Here is a 19,392-nt window from a genome sequence, read left to right as displayed (position 1 = left end):
AATTACAGCAGAACCCCACTGGTTGCTCTAATGATGGAGAGGACCGCTACTGTGAAGATCATGGTGGAGAGGAGAGAGCAGGCAAGAGCCACTGCTGATGGAAAGGGAACAGGCAGAGGGAGAGGAAGGCAGCCAGCAGCTGCCAAGCTGGAAGGAGAGGCAGCAGGGTGGGCTTCTGCTCCCAGTCGCAATTTGCTGGGTGTCCCTGAGGAAGTTGCCTCACCTCTCTGAGCCTTTGTTTCTCCTCTTGCAAAGTGGGAGAATGAGTTTGCCAATGTTTGGAGAATGATTGACACCACTGCTAGTGACATGTTCCCCCTTGCTCAAAATTACTAACAGCTATCCATTGCCAACAAAATAAAGCACAAGTTAGCCTGTTGGTCGTACAATGCCTCTGTAACCCGGCCACATCTAATCTCTGCCTCTCCCAGTTCCCAGACACACCTGGTTTCTCGTCCCCTGTGCCCTTTATTCAACCTGCTCCTTGTCTAGAAACACCAAAACTCAAGTGTGATCCTGGCAATCTAAACTCTTTTGCTCAGGGTTTCCTCACCTGTAAAACAGGGTTAATAACAAAACCAATTCCTAAAGGTGCAAAGAGGGAAATGCAAAGCTCCCATGGTGGTACCGGCACACAGCAGGCCTTCAGTAGATGTGACACCCCGTCCCCAGAGGCTTCACTGTGGGTACCAATGTCAGGTGAATCTCCATCCTTCTCTCTGCACATACTTCTCTCAGGTCTCAAGTTCCCAAAGCACCAAGTCTGAATGGCTCTTCATTCAGCTTCTATTATTGTACTGAGGCACAATCAAGTATCTGTCCCCATGTTAAAGATCACTCCTCACGGAGGACATGGGCAGGACAGGTGCCTAAACTATAAGGGCATAGCTCCTCCTTCATGGCTCTTCAGGACCACAATAATACTGAACATAGGAAATACCATCTCATGTGGGGACCAGGGTTGTTGCAGACCTCAGCTATCCAGGAGCCATCTCATCCCCAAGTCCAGGGGACCCCTGATCCAGGAAGAATGGGGAAAAGAGATGGAACCAGAGAAGGCAGAAGAGAAGGAAGAACTGGAAGTGCCCATACTTGCTCAGACACTGAAGAAGTGAAGCCAAATGTCTACAGAACAGAGCTGTGGGCAGTCACATGGCCAAGAGCTTCAGAATCCCACAGCAGTGACTGCAAACAACTTCATCTAGGGATAGAGCAGCTCTGCTTAGAAGCTTAGAGGTATGCACATCGGTGGCCTGCCCACTATTTTCTCTCCTCATCTCAGCTCCTGAACAGGCCCTTGCTCACCAGACATGCTTCCTTCAACATCCCTCAATCTGCTCCTGTAAACAGGCTGGGCTGAAGCAGGGGCTCATCCAGGAACCTGAGTTGTTTTGTTGTTGTTGTTGTTGTTGTTTTTCTGCTGCCCATGTTCAGTTACAGGTTGTAACGATGATGTTTCATACAATATAATCAACTCTGCCCCACCCATACCAATGCCTAAAAAATTCATAAGTGCACAAGAAAGGAAGGAAAACACAAAACAAAACCAGAAGGGGGGAAAAGGCAATCTTGAAATGAATTCGACTGCAGAAGCTTATGTTCCTGCAGGCACAGTAGATATTAATAATTCAACAAAATATTACAGTAATTACTATACTTTGCAAAATCACAACAGTGCACTTTAGCACAACTCCTACCAATCTCCCTGCAACTGCCATTAATAAATAAAACACAATTCCCTATATTAAATTTGTTGTTTAAAAGCTAAATATTTTATCAGAACTAATATATTTTAAATAATCAGTCAAGACCAAGGAAATCCCTGGCCCTGCATTTCTCCCCCCCGCTTTTAAGTGAAATTCCATCTTCCCAGTTAGAGCAAAAATTGACTTCAACTCTCACAAGAAAATACTGAGTATTAGGGCTTGAAGGCTCCTATTGAGAGACCTGAGGACCACTCAGCTTCAGTGCTCAGCAGGAATCCGATTAGGCTGCAGGGGAGAAAAAGTGAGAGGGAAAAAGAGGGGAGGATTAATTCCTTTAGACCACAGATCTGATCTACCTCATTCAGAAAAAGCAGCCATGAATTGTAAGGAGAAGGGAGTGGCAGGCAATCACCAAAGGGACACACCTAAGGATAACCCTGAACTTTTTACTTATATGGTTAATGACCTTGAAACAGAGGTGAGCTTCTCTTTACACAGTAATTACATTCCCCCCAAATATGCTACACCCCATCTCTCAAGTTCTGTTGGTTTCACCTACTATCTCAGTGAGCTTTTGCTGCAAAAATGCTACAGAATCATCAACCCAAATCTCAATCAGTTCTGATTCTCACAATCATCACTTATTCTCACAAAGACACAAGGCATCCAGGGGAGCTGGCTGATCACAGCTGGGCTCAGCTGGGTGGCTGTACCACTCCCAGCTGGGCTGAGCTGATCTGGGCTGGGCTTGCCTGGGAATGGCTATATACTCTTTGTCTCTTATCCTCCCCTGGAAACCAGTGGGCTAGCCTGGGCACATTTTTCTCTTGTCCACTGCAGAGGTGCAACACAGAGTTACGAAACACACAATGCCTCTGGATCACTAAGCTTACAACTGACAGTGTCCCTTTTGCCAAGTCTCCTGTTAAAGCAAATTGCACTGCCAAACACAAAGTTAGCCAGTGGAGAAGACCCCTGCTCACCCAGAGAAGGCACTGCACAGGCCCAGTATGCAGGAAATTGCAGGAAGGAGTGGAGAACGGGGGGCCACATGGGATCAGCAACAGCCCTTGCCAAATAATCCCTCAGTGGGCTCCTTCCCGCCCACACCCACTTCCCCGACCCAAGCCATCACCCTTTCCAGCTTCAGTATCAGTCCAGCCTCCCAGCCTCCATCCTTCTCTCCCTCCAACCCACAGGGCAGCCTAAGTGATTTTTGTAATGTAAATTTATCACTCTCTTACTTTGAACCTTCCTACAACTTACCCCTTTGCCTGCTAGGGCAAACAACAAACCCATAAGCCCTGCTTGGTCCTACCTGTACCTGCCTGGCTGGCTGCACCTTTCAGTCCCCAGCCCTCACGCTGTCCTTCTTTCTAACCCCTTCAGAGACTTTGCTCCCTCCTGCCACTGAAGTCTAGAACACTCTGCTCTCTCCACTTTGCCCAACAGGCACATCTTTTGGGCTCTCAGTGCACCTGCTGCTTCCTCTATGCCTTCCCTAAGTTAGAGGGCCCTTGTGCAATCTCTGACAGTATCAGGGACCTCTCCTCCAGTAGGACCTCAGACACCAGCAGCACTGGTCACCCAGAAGGCACTCCACAAACATGTCTAGTATTGAGTATTGGCGTAGTTATAAATAAAAACAAATAACTAAAAGTACCTGACTACCTTTAATATAAAATTCAGCCAGAAAACCTTTAACAAATGTCAATGACAGATTGTTCAATTTCACCCCCCCCCACACAACATATTGCAGATTTTGTTTCAACCTGGATTGAATGCATCCGGTTTTCTTAAAGGAAGGCACCTCACCCATTTGAACATCACAGGCTTCCCAGGCCAGGCACCCCCTTTCCTCACCCTCATCAGTCCCTGAGCAGGAAGGGAGACACACATAATCCAAAAAATAGTAAATGGTACAAAACCAGCAAATCCAAGTAATTCACACATTCAAGGGAATTTTTTTTTTTTTTAACCTGGAGCCAGTATGAGAGCAAAGTAAGATTTTAGACAAGCTGAGGATGTTTTTTTTTTCTAATATATCTCCTAAGTGCTGGGTTTCTATGTGATTTATCCTCCAAGCCAGAATCTTTTGAGAGTTAAAAGAAATCTATGTGTATTACGTGAGGACAATAGATATAAACAAGGACGTTCCCATGTACTCTGTGAAGGTGACGACTGGGGATATAACACACAAAAATGCAAAACTGGCCCAACAGAGGAAGGGATGCCAAGAAACAGAAGCACAAATCCAGGAGTGAAATAAATGGAAATCTCAAGAGGACAGAAGGGAAACAGACCTAGAAAGAAAGAAACCCGTAAAATTAGAATATCAACTAAAAAGTCTGAGTACTATGGTAAAAAGGCAGATGCTTCCTCTGCCTGTATGGAAAATAAGACAAGTAGAAACACAAAATTAAACAAAAAGCTCTATGAGAAAGTTATAGCCCAAACCAAACTGGCAGAATTCTCAATAATTACCAGAGCACAGGATAAGCTATTTGACCTCAAAGGTCAGAACACGTGTTGTCAAGTGTCCTGGGTTTAGTGGTACAGGTAACATCTATTTCCAATCACAGGACTAGATTTTGTTGCAGATAGATAATAAAAACAACCACACTATTGTTAACATTTTTATTGCTTTTCACTCAATTATGGTTGAAATTCAATTTATTTCCTAAATATGTTTTAAAAGAGCATGTATTTTATGCTGTCTTGCTCTGTCCTCTACAAAGCTGTCCAATATGTTTCCCAGGCATAAAACTGTAAGATTTGGGATGTCCAGAGGCATCATATGGTTTTTCATATATGCTGCAATACCAGGCACATAGGAGGTACTCCCCAAATAAGTCGCATTATCTGAAAGGAATAAGGCAAAAACAATCAATACAGGTCAAGTTCTGGAATAAAATCTTTTTAAACATCAAATTCCACTCCCATCTGGGAATTTTATTACATTGGATGTGACTTGAAATAAATTGTACACCATGCCTGGAATAAGAAGTTGGGGCTTTTAATACCATTGCATGTGTGTTAACAGAAGTTTTTCATGTGTACTGAGAGAAGGCAAAAGAAGACAGGTGATATGTGTTGTCTCGAATCTGTCACTGAGGGAACCTCCAGCTCCTTAAGGAATAAAGGAGAGATAAAGTCAACGAACAAACACCTTGAGTTCATATCACCCCCGTTATTTTCAAAATGTTTCCAGGTGCAGCATTTCATTATTTAACTGTGATACAAAGGGAGCAAATAGGATTGTCCCAAATTCACACATACATAAATAACTAACCTGATATCATATCAAGTTTGTGATGAGATGGACTTGCATGAACCTAGACAACTCTTTCTTCTTAGAGATAGGGAAACTAAATCCCAGAAAATCCAAATAACTTAATTAGCACTGCCCTAAGCAAATGAATTATTGAATGAATCAGTTTATTTTTCCCAATAACAACCAGTGTAATAACTTTATTTTTTGAGGCCAGAAAAATGTTCACTAAACTGTCACAAAGAAATAATGTGTGTCCATTTGAACTATCATTTATATATATATATATATATATCTCCATATCCCATGCATCCTAATCTTGCACCAAAGACAGTGCAGTTATATATTATTTTTAAGTAATACTGGCATAATTTTTTAAAAACTTTATATAATAGATGGGCCCATTTGTTTGCATATATATATATATATATATATATATATATATAAAACAACTATGTGGTAAAATATGGCATTCTAAAATTCATGTGAAAATTTAAGGGATTCAGAATGGCCAGAGCATTCTTTAAAAAGAAAAACAAATTTGGAGAATTCACACTTCCCAATTTCAAAAGCTACAACAAAGCTACCACAAAGCTAAAAGACAGACAGACATACAGATAAGTGGGAGAGAACTGACAGTCTGGAAATAAACTGGTATTTGTGACCCATGGATTTTTACAAGGATGCCAGAAGAGTTCAGTGGGGGAAGAATCTGTGTTTTAAACAAACAGGCAGAGACAGTGGGACATCCCCATGCAGAAGAATGACACTGGAACCACCCAACCTCACATCATATACAAAAATTAACTCAAAGTCGACCAAAGACCTAAAGGGAAGAACTAAAACTATAAATCTCTTACAAAGAAACCATGCATGAATCTTATGACGTTGAATTAGGCAAGAGTTTCTTAACTATGACACCAAAAGCAAAAGCAACAACAACAAAAAAATAGATATACTTGGCTTCCCCAAAATTAAAACCTTTTGAACTTTAAAGGACACCATCAAAAAAAAATGGATCAGTTTTTTTAAGGAATGAAAATACATCTACTTTAGGTAAGAAAACACCTATACATGCTGGAAAGAAGTATTTTCCAATTTTTTTCATCACAATTCCAGATCTTCTTCTCACTAATAATGTACCCAAAATAACACACACTTGCAACTCATTTCTTTTCCATCTTCTCTACCTGGAAGGGTCTTCATTTCCTTACACCTAAGAAACAGTTAACTTGCTGAAGACATTTCATGTAAACCAAGAACACAGCTCAAGAAATTCCCAATCCCAAAACCTATATTCCTTCCAACATAATATGATGCCCCCTGAAGGATGTTATCTTAGACCCATTTCCTTCTCCATTCCTAGTATTTACTATGGCAAGGCCCAAAACAGGTTTTTAATATAATATTACAAAGGACTGAGGATATAGCTCAGTGGCAGAGTACTTGCCCGGCATGCAAGAGGCCCTGGGTTCCATGCCCAGCATCAAAAGAAAAGAGAGAGAGAGAGAGAAATTCCTGACTTGGTGTGATAGATAACTGGGTCATAGGGCACCCAGATATTTGGTTGAACATTCTTCTGTCTGTGTCTGTGTGTTTCTGGATAACATTTGAGCCAGTAGACTAAACAAAGTAGAATGCCCTCCCCAATATAGATGGGCCTCATCCAATCCTTTGAAGATTCAAATGGAATAAAAGGTAAAGTAAAAAAGAATCATTTCTATCTGCCTCAATGTTATTAAGCTGGGATATCAGTCTTGTCTGGACTTGGACCCAGTCTAGAATTTACACCATTGTCTCTCCTGCTCCTCAGATCTTCTGACTCAGACTAGACTTATACTATGAGTTTTGGACTACAGCTTGCCAACTACAGATCCTTGGTTTCTTAGTTACCATAATTGCATGAGCCAATCCCTTAGAGTAATCTATACCTACACACTATTGGTTCTTTTTCCCTAGAGAAACCAAACCAATACACTTGGAAATAACTAAGGATCTTAGCTGAGGTTCCTTCAGGAGCATACCCTGAAACAAAGATTAGCATTTACATAGTTTATATGGGGGATCCACGGAAATACTCACAGGGAAGTGGAAAAATGAAATAGGGACAGAAGGCAGACATAAAAGCAAGCAAATTACCATGGTAAGCAAATGGGTCTTAAAATCAGACACAGTTTTGAAGACCAACCTCAGTTTTGGTGCACACCAAAGGACAAGGGAGCTGGATACTTATCCACCAACTTCCCCCAGTCATTGATAAATGGCTTCTCCCTACTCTTTGAAAGGCACTGACTCTTCCAATCTGTGTCTTGTATAATCAAGTCAGCACACAGAGAAATGGAAAGTGTTCAGGAAATGGGCAGAGTGCCAAGAGGTCTGCTAGGAAAGAAGACATCCCAGCCTACCCCATCTCCCATCTGAGCACTCACATCCCCACACAATAGTCTACTGTGCTAGTTAGACCCTTTATGTGTATCATTTCTGAAATTCACAAAAATCTTACAAGTTCAGTATTATTCTCATTTTGTAGGCAATGAAACTAAGGTATAGAGACTTGTTCAAGGTCACTGCTGTTCATGGGAACTTCTCATAAGAAAAAAGACATTTTGGAGTTTTCAAAATTTTTCCAATAAAAAGTTTGCTTTCCAATTTTAAGCAAAAAAAAAAAAAAAATGCAATGTTGAAGGCATCACAATACCTGGCTCCAAATTATACTATAGAGATAGAGTAACAAAAATTTCATAGGACTGGCATTAAAAAACATAGAATGATGATACAGAACAGAAAACACAGAGACAAACCCTCACATCTACAGTCATCTGATCTTTGACAAAGATGTCATCAATGTACACTGGAAAAAAAGACAGTCTTTTTAACAAACAGTGCTGGGAAAACTGGTTATCCATATGTAGAAGAATGAAACCAAACCCTTATCTCTCACCCTGTACAAAAGTCAACTCAAAATAGATCAAAGACCTAGGAATTATCCCCCAAACTATGCAACTCCTGGAATAAAACATAGGGTCAACATTCCAATACATAGGTTCAGGCAATAACTTTCTCTTTAGGAAAAGCTCAGGAAGTAATGCCAAGAGTTAATAAATGGGATGGCATCAAATTAAAAAGCTTCTGCACAGCAAAAGGAACAATTAGGAATGTAAAGAGAGAACCTATAATATGGGAGAAAATCTTTGCTAGCCACTCTTCTGAAAGAGTATTAATATCTAAAATGCATTTTTAAGAACTCAAAAAACCTAACACCAATAAACCCATCAATAAATGGGCAAATGAATTAAAGAAACTTCTCAAAACAAGAAATAAAAACAGCCAACAAATATATGAAAAAATGTTCACCATCATTAGCAATTAGGGAAATACAAGTCAAAAATTACACTGAGATTTCATCTCACACCAGTCAGAATGGTAGTCATCAAGAATACAAATAATAACAAACACTGGAGAGGATGTAGAGAAAAAGGAACACTTTTACACTGTTGTAAATCAGTACAACCACTATGGAAATCAGTATGGAGGTTCTTAAAGGCCAGGCATGGAACCACCATATGACCCAACTATAGCACTCTCGGGCATTTACCTAAAGAATTAAATTCAACATACTAGAGTGCTACATGCATACCCATGTTTATAGCAGCACAACTCACAATAGCCAAACCATAGAACCAGACTAGGTATCCATCACTGGAAGAAAGGATAAAGAAAATGTGTTATATACACACAATGGAGTTTTATTCAGCCATAAAGAAAAATAAAATTATGTCATTCACAGAAAACTAGATGGAACTTGAGACCATTATGTTAGGCAAAATAAGCCAAACTCAGAAAGTCAATGGTGGTACATTTTTCTCATATATGGAAGCTAGAAAGGAAAAAGAAAAAGAAAGGTGTGGGAGATCAGTAGAGGAAAGGGACAAGGGGCTGGGAGGCAGGGAAGAGGGGAAGGGCCAGAAGTGAATGATACTGGCCAAATTATATTGTTACATTGTGTGTATGTATGAATATGTAATAATAAATCCCATCATTATGTACAACTATAACTCATCAATAAAAACATGTGAAGACAAAAATAAATAAAATTGGGGGGTCGGGGAGTTTGCTTTCCAGCCTGGCTAGTGCTAAAAGCAATACCTGAGATGAGCAACTCTTTCCTTCATTTCTGGGGATCCTCCCCCTTTCCACCATCACCTTAAAAACAAGCTTCTCTATATCCTTAATTTCATGGACTCAAAACTCTTAGTGTAGACAGGTTCCCCTACCTATCTACTCCCTACCTTCTAATCCTGAAAAAAGTAAATGTTCAGCTCACTCATTATTCTCCATATCCATTGAGGTCAGGTGTTTGGTTTTTTTTAATTAATTAACTTGTTTAGTTTTTCTGGTGTTGGGGATGGAACCCAGGGCCTTGTGCATGCGAGGTAAGCACTCTACCAAATGAGCTATATCTCCAGCCCTAGATGTTTTTTTGGTTTTTTTTTTTTTAATTTTTTTTTAGTTTTAGACAGTCACAATAACTTTATTTTCTTATTTGTTTTTATGTGGTGCTGAGGATCAAACTCAGTGTCTCACATATGTAAGGCGAACACTCTACCAACTGAGCTACAACCCCTAGCCGCTGAGGTCAGACTTCTTAAAGAATAGGCTCATTTCTCAGGCAGTGTAATCTTTAACCTGGTTCTAACCATCCGGATGAGAAACTGCCAAGCTTACCATAGAGGCCAAAAAGGGTTTTGAGAGGACCAAGTCAGTCAAGTGGGGCCTAAGAAATGAAGAATGAAACACCTGTGATGTTTCAGTGGGGACAGACCCTAGGGACAGCTGGAGCAGACCAGACCTTCTGATCCACAAAACATTCTTCACCCCTGCAGTGTTAGGCACTTAAGAAAGTACATATCCCATTCAACTGAATAGACTTCTATTGACCAACCACAGACAAGAGAATGACGGGGCATAAAGAAGAATATGCAGAAGAGACAGAGGAACCATAGCTGCACGTGACTTCTAGATGAATCTATTTGTAGAATATTAGTTCAGACATTCATAGATTGACTATCCCACCGCTGATTGGATGTAACTTGTACAACCCTTTTTTCTGCAGGAAGAGGAAGATGTAGTCAACCCAGGCCTGATCCGCCCTCTTACCAACCAATCATTCATCTCTCAGTTGCCAAACAGCCCTCCACACAATGCATTCACAGGTTATTTCTTCTCATTTTCTCTCCTTTGGAACAATTCCTGGAACATTGATTTTTTTTCATGATTTCATCCTATTTATTTTCCGGTCTTTCCCAAGGCAACACTCCCTCTAGTGTCTGTGTATTCATCTCAGGTTCCATTCTTGGTGCACAGGGTGAAGGCCAAAAAGGAACCAAGCCTGAAACTCAGTGGGCATGGGAGTAGATCACTGCAAAATAATTTGGCCACTGTGATCCTTCTGAGAAAGAGGCTGCAGATATGCTGCAGAGTTCCAGCCACGGATATTCACTATTCACACCAGACACAAACACACAGCTAGGAGCTTGGGAAGAAAAACAGCATCAAGGTCCATCCTGTGACTTTGATGAAGGTTGAGTCCTGGGTACTGTGGGCTCTGCTTGCCTGGCCCCCAGTCATTCACTTGTAGATCTCTTCACTGTCCATCTCAGCACTACACAAAAGACAGACTCCCCTGACTGTGAACAGGGACCCTGGGGATGTGTGAAATCAGCATCCTGATGATGTGTGGGTACCAAGATGGCCTTGACATCAGCTCACTGGGCAACTTTGGGCATGTAGCTCCTTCCTCTGCTACAATATTTGAAAATAAAGAGAAGGCCCCTACCAGATGTAAAAATAATAACTAAACCAACATACAAATTGGGCACTTCTTTTAAATACTATATAGTGTATAATTTCATTTAATCCTCACAGCTACCCAAGATAGGAGGTACTGTTATCATCACCCCTTTTTACAGATGAAAAGATAGCAAAGACAGAGTAAAAATCTGCTCAGTGTCACACAGCTACTCAGAGACAGAGGGAGGATTTGAATCCAGGCCTCTGGCTCCAGACTCCACTGTCCTATTTAGTATGTGACCTTGTTCCACATTCTCTGTCTATCCATTCTCAATAAATCCTGAACAAAACAGCATTCAGGATGTAAACCCTCTGCAAGTAAGAATTCACCCCTGCCATATATCCTGTCATACTATAAACCCATGCTCAATAAACCCACAATCCAAAGCCTAATAGGGTGCTTGCTTATCCTACATAATTCTATTTCTAGTTTTCCCCTTAAATAAGGTTTTTTCCAGAGTGTGCCAAGTAACAGGCCCCTACTTAGCCATGGTACAATTGTACTGACCAATATCCCTGAACGATCAGTTCCTCTGTGCTCTCAGTCCCTCCCATCTCAGTCAAGGAGGAATGGTTTCCTCTGCTCCCTAACACAGACTTAATAGCAGAAATCTATCACACAATCCTGAAGTTCTTAGACTCCATTACCTTTTACAAATTTACTATAGCACATTTATTAGTGTACCATAGAGAACAATGTTTCCATAAATAATTAAACTACACTGATCAAAATAAATAAGGAAAATGTTCTTGGTCATGTAACCCGGCTTGATTTCCTCAGTAATTCAAATAATCAGGTGATTTACAGAGGTCCCCGTCAACAATGGTTAGCAAGACAGAGCTCACCCAACATTAAGGAGCTTGCTATTTATTGCCTGGAGTCACTGTGGTGGGTTGGATGGGTGGCTATGGGGCTCAACCCTGGAACAGGAGGAAGGAAGCTACTCCTAAGCCACTCTGGCTAGCCTTACGTATACCCATCCTGAGTCTTAATCTACTCTACCTGTAACTGGGCAGCACCCTACATGACCAGAGTTAAAGAATATGAACCCTCTTGGAAGGAAAATGCTGTTAAGGAGAAAATAGGTATGAACAGGAGAGGGCTATTCTGAGAGAAAAGAGCAGCTGGGGTCTGGCTGCGGGGTGGCATGTTGCTGCCTGAGCCTCACAGCCCTCCTCTATACTGATGGTTTGATGAAGGCAACTCCCAAATGCACTTCCAGCCCTGAAAATCCAAGTCTGAGGCCTGCAGTGTCTCCCACAGTGATCTCCTCTCCTCGGAGCTCACAGGCTCAAACGATCACTTGACAATTAACCACATATCACCCCATGGCATCTGTCTTGTTGTCATGTGTTATTTAACTTTACAGAAGAGCAGCCTCACATTCAAAGCATATTAGAAGCACCTGAGGCAAAGACTGTCGTTTTCTTGTTTGTCTCCCCTCCATCACAACCTGCAGCCCCAGAACAACGCCACATACACAGGAAACGCCCAGCAAAAGGCTATCTTATGAGTATCCATCTGATCTCTGACGTGCATGAGAAGAAGCCAGGATCACTGTCTAGTCCTTATGTCTATCCTCCTGTTTAGTGGGATAAGGGTCTCTCTGAATCTTATGAATCTTATGTTAAAATTCACGTATGAAATAATAAACCAGGTGCATAAATTCAATGCTATTAAGAGATAGCGTTAAACTATTTGCCACCTTAGGCAGAAATGATCTCCCCTTCCCTCCCCTGCTCCACAGCTAAGGCAGGTCCTGCTGCCCAGGCTAGTGCAGTATTACTGAGCCAGGTCTCCCTCTCCACAGGGTATCCATGAGAAGAGCAGAGGCCACATGGGGAGGGGGGGGCTCATTTAAATATTTCGTCCCTTGCCCTCAAAGTACTAAATAATATGGGATTAAAGTTACCAAATAGTAAACTAAAAATGACCAGACTTGTGTTACCATCTGTAAATTCCATAAACGACTAGAGAAATAAATGCTTCTCAGGAAGGTTTCATAGAGGCCTGTGTTGGAGACGTGAACAGAGCTGTGAGTACTGGGTGCATCTTGATGGAGGAGGAAGGATGTCTCAACTGGAGGAGACTCAGGAGCAAAGGCCTGGAGACAACAGAGAGGCTGCCCTGGCGACAGTGGAGGACTGGATCAGGGAACAACCAGATCCAAAGCTGCAGAAGCAAACCCAGGACACATAAAATGAAAGGCCCTGAATGCAAGGACAAAGGACTCTGGATTTGAATTCAAGAAGCCATAGGCCTTCAAGCCAAAATGCAGACATCCCCGATGAAATATTTCTCATCACAGTAGCTATCAAGTGATGAAATCACCAATATCCCAAGCAACGACTTCCAATTCCTTTGTAGCCTCTGTGCTCCACGAAACAGGACTGTCACTCGTTCACGCACCTAGACAAACATTACTAAGTACCAAACCTCTCTCCCAACCATCAACACACCAGGGGGATAAACATGGTTAGCCTAATTCCATTCATCCCACAGAGCCAGTTCTGCTTACCAAAGGTGGCCTACTAGGCACTCACATTCTGTATTTTCTAGCTCCTCCACCACAAGACCTCTTTTCTCCCAAACCTGCTGCAGAATCATCCCTTGGCATTTTCTCCCTGTAAAGGTAGTGTCTCAAGCCAGTTGAGAACCCAAGGAACGCAGAAAGCAGGAAACCAACAGGAGGTCAAGCCACAGACCTCAAATGACTTGCCCATGTGCACGTCACCTTGGATGAGCCACCAGCCTTCAGAAAGACCTGCTCTCCCATTCTCCCACCTCTGCTCCTCATGGGATGATTCAGGGCCCACAGATCATCCTGTTCCAGAACTCCCCCAGCGACAACAGATTTACAGAGCCCAAGGCAAGAGCCTCCCAAGACTTCTTCCCACTGGAGCCCCAACCCCCCTGCTTCCCTTAAACCCTATGCAACAGGAGAAGCCACTTCCCAGTGTTCCAACCACTGCATTTCTGCAATCATTAAATCAGGCCTCCCAATTAAGGAGTTTGCAACTTCTGCTCACCTTGGAAATCACTGCAGGATCTGAGAAGCAAATCAGAGCCTGTAAGCCAGCCGTCAGAGGAAACACAGAGCAGACAAATAATCTCGTCCAGCCCCCCCTTTCCTCACCATCCCCTGGCTGACAGTGACCAGGAGCAATTAGTGCTGTTATGTCCCAGTGCATTTCCCAGCTACATCTCAACTGAGATGGCTCTCCTTGTAATATTAATTAAAAACAGATTTTTTTTTTTTTTTTTTTTTGGCAAACCCCTGAAGAATGGCTTCTGTGGCAGGCTTCTTTATTAAGCCTCTGAGAAGGCAAAATGCATTAAGAAATTGTGACACGGGGGACTGTGAGTTGGGATGAGGAAGGCTGGGTGAGCCAGCCAAAAGCTATTTGAAAAATCTGTTTGGGAGCCACGATCAGATGCTTTAGTGAGTGAAATACAATTAATCTGACCAAATCTGTCACTATTTTGCACATTAGGAGTAAATATTTTAGAATACAGTTCAGCTACATTAGTTAAGGGTAGGAAATCTTGCCCTGGGGAGTCTGAGTACTACACCTCCTAGCACATTCTGGAAAGGTGATCTGGCAAAGACCTGGAATGATGAGCATCTCCCCATTTCTCCCCACTGAGATACAATGTTGGGTACATTTATTCAAAACTATCTGGTAAGTCATTCCAAGCAGGCACACTGCAGGGACAGCAGCCTGCAAATTGCCGACACTGAGAGTGAGTGGCTGGAAAGAAATGGAACCCATTCTCGCCTCAGCACCAGGAATGAGGGACCCCCGTCAAGGGTTAACCCAAGAAGGAGAGGGTTCTCCAGAGCAACTGGCCATCTCACTGAAAAAGCAGGGAGGCTCCTTCCTTCATTGGAAGGGAAAGGACAGAATAATGTGTTTTTCTGTTCCTCTGTAAGCCACAGGGACTGTGCTCCCCCTGGGTGTTTGTGAAACACTCTCTAACCCATTAATCACCGGGATCCCAGCTGGAGACGAGTGGTAAGAAAGAACAACAGCAGCAAATCACTCCTCCAGAGTAAAGGTTCCAAGGCCAAGTCCACTCATCTCCCTCCACCTGGAACCTCTAGCAGAGTGACATGGTCAGAGGTGGGACCCAGACTCCCTCCTCTTCCTGCTTCCTTCACCTCCAGCCTGCTGGGGACCTCCTCCTTTGTTCATCAAGCCATCCCACTCCAATCCTGGGACCAAAGCAAACACCTGCTCCGAGCCTCGAAGGAGGTTCTCCTCCTGCCTCTAAGGTCCTGGGGTGGGTGCTGCATTAGTTAAGGGTAGGAGATCTTGCCCTTAACCCTGTGGTGGGGTGAAGACCCTTCTCTATGTCCAGCTCCACATCATGGCTGTAAACTACCAGAGTGGAATTCAATTTTCAGTTATATGAGTGACTAAAAACTCTTCCCAGAGGGGGACTCTTGTGAAGTAACAAAGTTTGTCAAAGGCACCTGGGAGAAAAGCAGGAAAGCCCTAATTGTCCTAAAACTGAAACTGCTGCCCTTCGTGAAGGAGGACACACTTAACACCCCAGAAGCCAGAGGGAAAGATGGAATCACCTCTCCAAGCCCAAAGAGCCTGCTAGACCCCAAGGTCTCTGCCTTGTGACATCTCCTTCCACCCTGAAACAATGCAGGAATTCCTGAGGTTTCCTCATCCCCACAGCTCCTCTTTGCTTCCCAGGGAACCCACCTGGGGAATGGTTTCCCAGCTCTTCTCACAGAGGGTGTTTCCTCAGAGTCTCTCAAAGACAATGTCCCCTTCTTCCTTAAACAGCATCACAGACCTGATAACCAAGGACACCTTTCTCTCTGGTATTGGCAGCAAAACGTGGTCAGAAAAGGCAGGCACAGCATAGGAGGTAATCATGTGGTGCCCTCTCCAGACTGGGGAGGGGACAGGATGGGCCCTGTGCTCACCCGGGCTGCCTTGCCTTGGCTGGGGTGGTGAAGTAGCCAAGAGCACAACCAATAAAGTCTCCAGGGGATGCTCATGATGGCTTAAATCTCATCACTGTCACTAAGGCCTTCCAAACCCAACAGTCCACTGCCCAGACCCTTTGGCCCTGTTTGATTTCCCTAGGGGCAAAGGCCAGACTGCCCCTTGCTTCCTTTGCTGCTCAACTGCCCCTAAGATAGGCAGAGAAGGCCATGCGCATTTAACTATTTGCAAGAAGCATTTTCTCTCTAAAGTCTCATCTCCCGAGGCTTTGTCAGCACTCAAAAAAATGATCCTTTAAAGCAGAAACATATGAAAACTCTACAGGCAGAATGAATTTATATTGTCTAAATATGGCAGTAATAAAGGCTCAGATATGCCAGGACATGGCCCCCTCTTCCTAAGATACATTTACTTCCATGCAGCCTACCCATCTTCCTCACCTAGTTAAAATGTGAACACACAATTCTTAATTACCAAACTAAAATGAAGTTAAGATTACAAGCCCTGCTGTTAGAGAATTCTCTCTCCACCTTCCTTACCTCTCACTTCCTCCCCCTTCTCCTTTTCTCTTTCTCTCCCCTTCCCTCTTTAACTCTCTCCCTATCTTTCCCTTTTTCCCTCTAACACTCACACATATGTCCTCTGGGGAACGGGAAATCTTCAATCACTCAGCCCAGCACAAGCACACCTTGCTCAACCAGAAAGCTCAGAACTGTCCAGCAGGAGGCTTTGGGGTGTTCATCCAAAGTAGATGAAGCCAGCTACCAAGCTGCCCCGAACTGGACTCCACTTGTTCTTGGAACCAGCATCTGGTATACAGGCTGGGCTCCCTGCCCTGTGTTGTGCATCACTGAGAACCAGGAAATCTGTGCTGCTCTGCGGTACCCTGGCTTTCCTGTTACTCACTAACCATTCCTGTGACACCCACAAGCTCTGTTAAAGTAAGGAGAATATTTCCCAAGAAAATCTTTTGACCCGCCAGTCAACACGGGAAATACAAACAGGGGAGATGGGCAGCTTTTCCATCAAGTGACTTCCCCAGAGCTGCTTGTACAGACATCCATCCCCCACGCCTGGAGTCCAGCTCTACCCAATGCCAAGTTCTCATCTGAACTGAGAACCAGACAAGAGCAAACGATTTGGATGGAGTGGGAAAAACTGTGAGATCGAGTCCTTCGCCCTTCTTTGATTTGGCTCCAGGGCACCGGGTGGCAGTGAGATGGGGAGAGCCCCTCGGGCAAGCGCTGCGGGCTGCTGCAGCTGCCCGGCAGGCGATGCCCAGCACCGGAGCCCCAGTCCTGAGTGCAGGGGCCGCCAGAGTGGGCTCCACGGCGCCACCTCTCGGTACAGCAGCGTTCAGGGGACCTGGAGGGTGGAAAGGTGAACAGAAAGCAAAGGACCCTGCTCGACTCCGGGAGCAGGACGCAGAGGTGAAAGCCGATCTTGTGCTAGGCCACTTGTGCGAGCTTGTGCAGGAGTGAGGGCGAGAGAGGTGGGGGTTATGTTGATTTCTCTTCACGCTTTAAACTTTTTCTACTGCCTCTCCCATAGCCTTCCAGGGCAGTTGCCTGGGCTTTGAAGACGAAACTGGGTTTTCCTGAAGGCCAAGGATTGAGCTGACTTGGACGAGCCTCGCGACTGGACCAGCAGCAGACCATGCGCCTAGAGCGAAGAGCAGCGACCCCAAGGCGAGCAGGAGTCTGGAAGTCCGAGCGGCATCAATCTCCCCGGTTCCCTTTCTCGTGACGGGTGCGGGCGGTTGGGTGTGGGGGAATTCGTTAGTCTATCCAGCCGCTTCTTCACATCAGCCCGTGTCCTCACCCACGAAGTCAAGCACCCCACAAACAGGAAAACTGACTCCAAGCGGAGTATGGGAGAAAGTGACCACAGATCCCTGCCCTGCTCATCTGTAAGACACCCATGGCTCCTCTCCTCTCCGGACGGCCCCAGTCCTAGGGTCTCCAGTAAACAAATGCACACATCATCTTACAACAAACTCCGCTAACCTGTTGGGGGCAGGACAAACCTTCTCTAGAAGTCCAGGTGCTCCCCCGTTTGTATGGACCCCCGAGCAACTACCTACCCCTCGCTCCTGTCCCCCATTCCCCCATGCTGTCAGGAGACAGATTCACCGCCAGGTGGGTACTCACACTGCTGTTGTGTCCGGACCAGTGCACCATTGCTTGGTTGTGGGCCGAGTCCCCGGTCAGCGCGAAAGAAGTGCTAGGCAGTCGGAGCTCTTCAGCCGCTGGTCCCCCAGTCCGAGGGGCCTTCACCTCCTCCCGGGAACCTTTAGCCAGAGGGCGGCTTCCTTTGGAACCTTCGGCAGAAGCCGTAGCCCGGGCGTCCCCGCGCTCCAGGGCGCTGGGGGGCTGTGCCCGGCGACTCCTCCTCGTGCCGCCAGGCTTGCCAGGAGCCGGGATGCCCTGGACCCACCGCGCGCCTTCAGGCGACGTACCCTCGGCTCCAATCTGCATCTCAATGCCCCGAGACTGAGGCAGCAGCTCTGGTCTGGGCCGGCGCCCCAGCGCGGCGGGTCTCCGCGCCGTCGCCAGCTCCTCCGGCCACTGGTTCGCCACTGCCCGCGGCAACAGAGGAGGCAACGCCGGTGACCGAGAAGCCGTGAGGCGCCCGGGACCGCCCGTTGAGCCCCAAGTGATCTCGGCACCGGCCAGGACCCACGTTGACAGGAGTAGAAGCCCTGTCCGGGCGAGGGGCGCCCCTGGCCAGCCTGTGGGGCGCTCCGTGCGCGCCGCCTCCATCCCGCTGCGGCTACCGTGGCTCGGGCTGCCGAGTGTGTGGCGCCCGCCGAGGTGCGGGTCCGGCGCGGGGGGTGTGCGCGCGCCGGCGAGCGAGCGTGTCGGGGGAGTGGGGAGGGGGCGGCCGAGAAGGAGGTGGCTCAGGCTGGCGCGCCTCGCCGGTCCTCTGCACTCTTCTTCCCACCCCCAGCTCGCTTACTCGGTCTCTCGTCCAGAGGGGGACTCCAGATCCCAAGGAAAATTAATAAATGCTCCTTCAAAGCTTTTGTTGTTGTTAAAATAAGATCTCCCAAAATCGTTCCCCCTGGGCTCCTCCAGAAATTGTATAAAAATGAGTGTTCAAAGGTAATAAGAAAATCCTCTTTTTAAATATGAAAATCAAGCCGGATCCAGGAGGAGGGACTGGCAACGGATCCCAGTCCTGAGTCTCTCCAAATCCAGCCTCCAACCTGCTCCGGGTGAAGAGTTGGGTGCCGCTTCCCGTCGCGTTTGGGGGTTTACTCTTCGGCCTGCTCCGGGGAGCGGGAGATGGCGCACAGGGAGGTATAAGGGTCTCGGGGGAGGAGGAGGAGGAGTAAAGTGTTTTCAGCGCCAACTGTTAGCGTTTGATAGCTTAGGGGGAGCCCAGAGCCTCCGCGCAGGGAGGTAGCGCGCGGAAGCCAAGCGCGGGATGAACCCACGACTCTGCTCGCGGCTCCCCGCCCCGCGAGGCCTGCGCCCCCGCCCGGTGCGGGGGCGCGAGGAGTGCGTGCGTGCGCGTGCGTGAGCGCTGGCGGGCGGGAGTGAGGCTAGGGGTGCGCCGGGGCTGGCGGGAGGGCGCCGCAGGGTGGGGGGGTAC

The 19,392-nt window shown here is 45.7% G+C and overlaps 1 protein-coding gene across 1 annotated transcript in view; it reads right to left on the bottom strand.

Annotated features, from left to right (window-relative positions):
* Sorcs3 (sortilin related VPS10 domain containing receptor 3) overlaps positions 1–18,557 on the bottom strand; it is a 567,524-nt gene extending 548,967 nt beyond the window's left edge. The window contains exon 1 of the mRNA XM_076834163.1: positions 17,946–18,557. Within this exon, the coding sequence (XP_076690278.1) occupies positions 17,946–18,557 (612 nt within the window). The remainder of the gene's footprint in view (positions 1–17,945) is intronic.
* Positions 18,558–19,392: the final 835 nt, after the last annotated feature.

The sequence above is a fragment of the Callospermophilus lateralis genome, chromosome 15 (assembly GCF_048772815.1).
Source record: "Callospermophilus lateralis isolate mCalLat2 chromosome 15, mCalLat2.hap1, whole genome shotgun sequence".
NCBI lineage: Eukaryota > Metazoa > Chordata > Mammalia > Rodentia > Sciuridae > Callospermophilus > Callospermophilus lateralis.
Note: the sequence above shows the minus strand (reverse complement) of the source record. Positions and strands in the feature narration are given on the sequence as shown.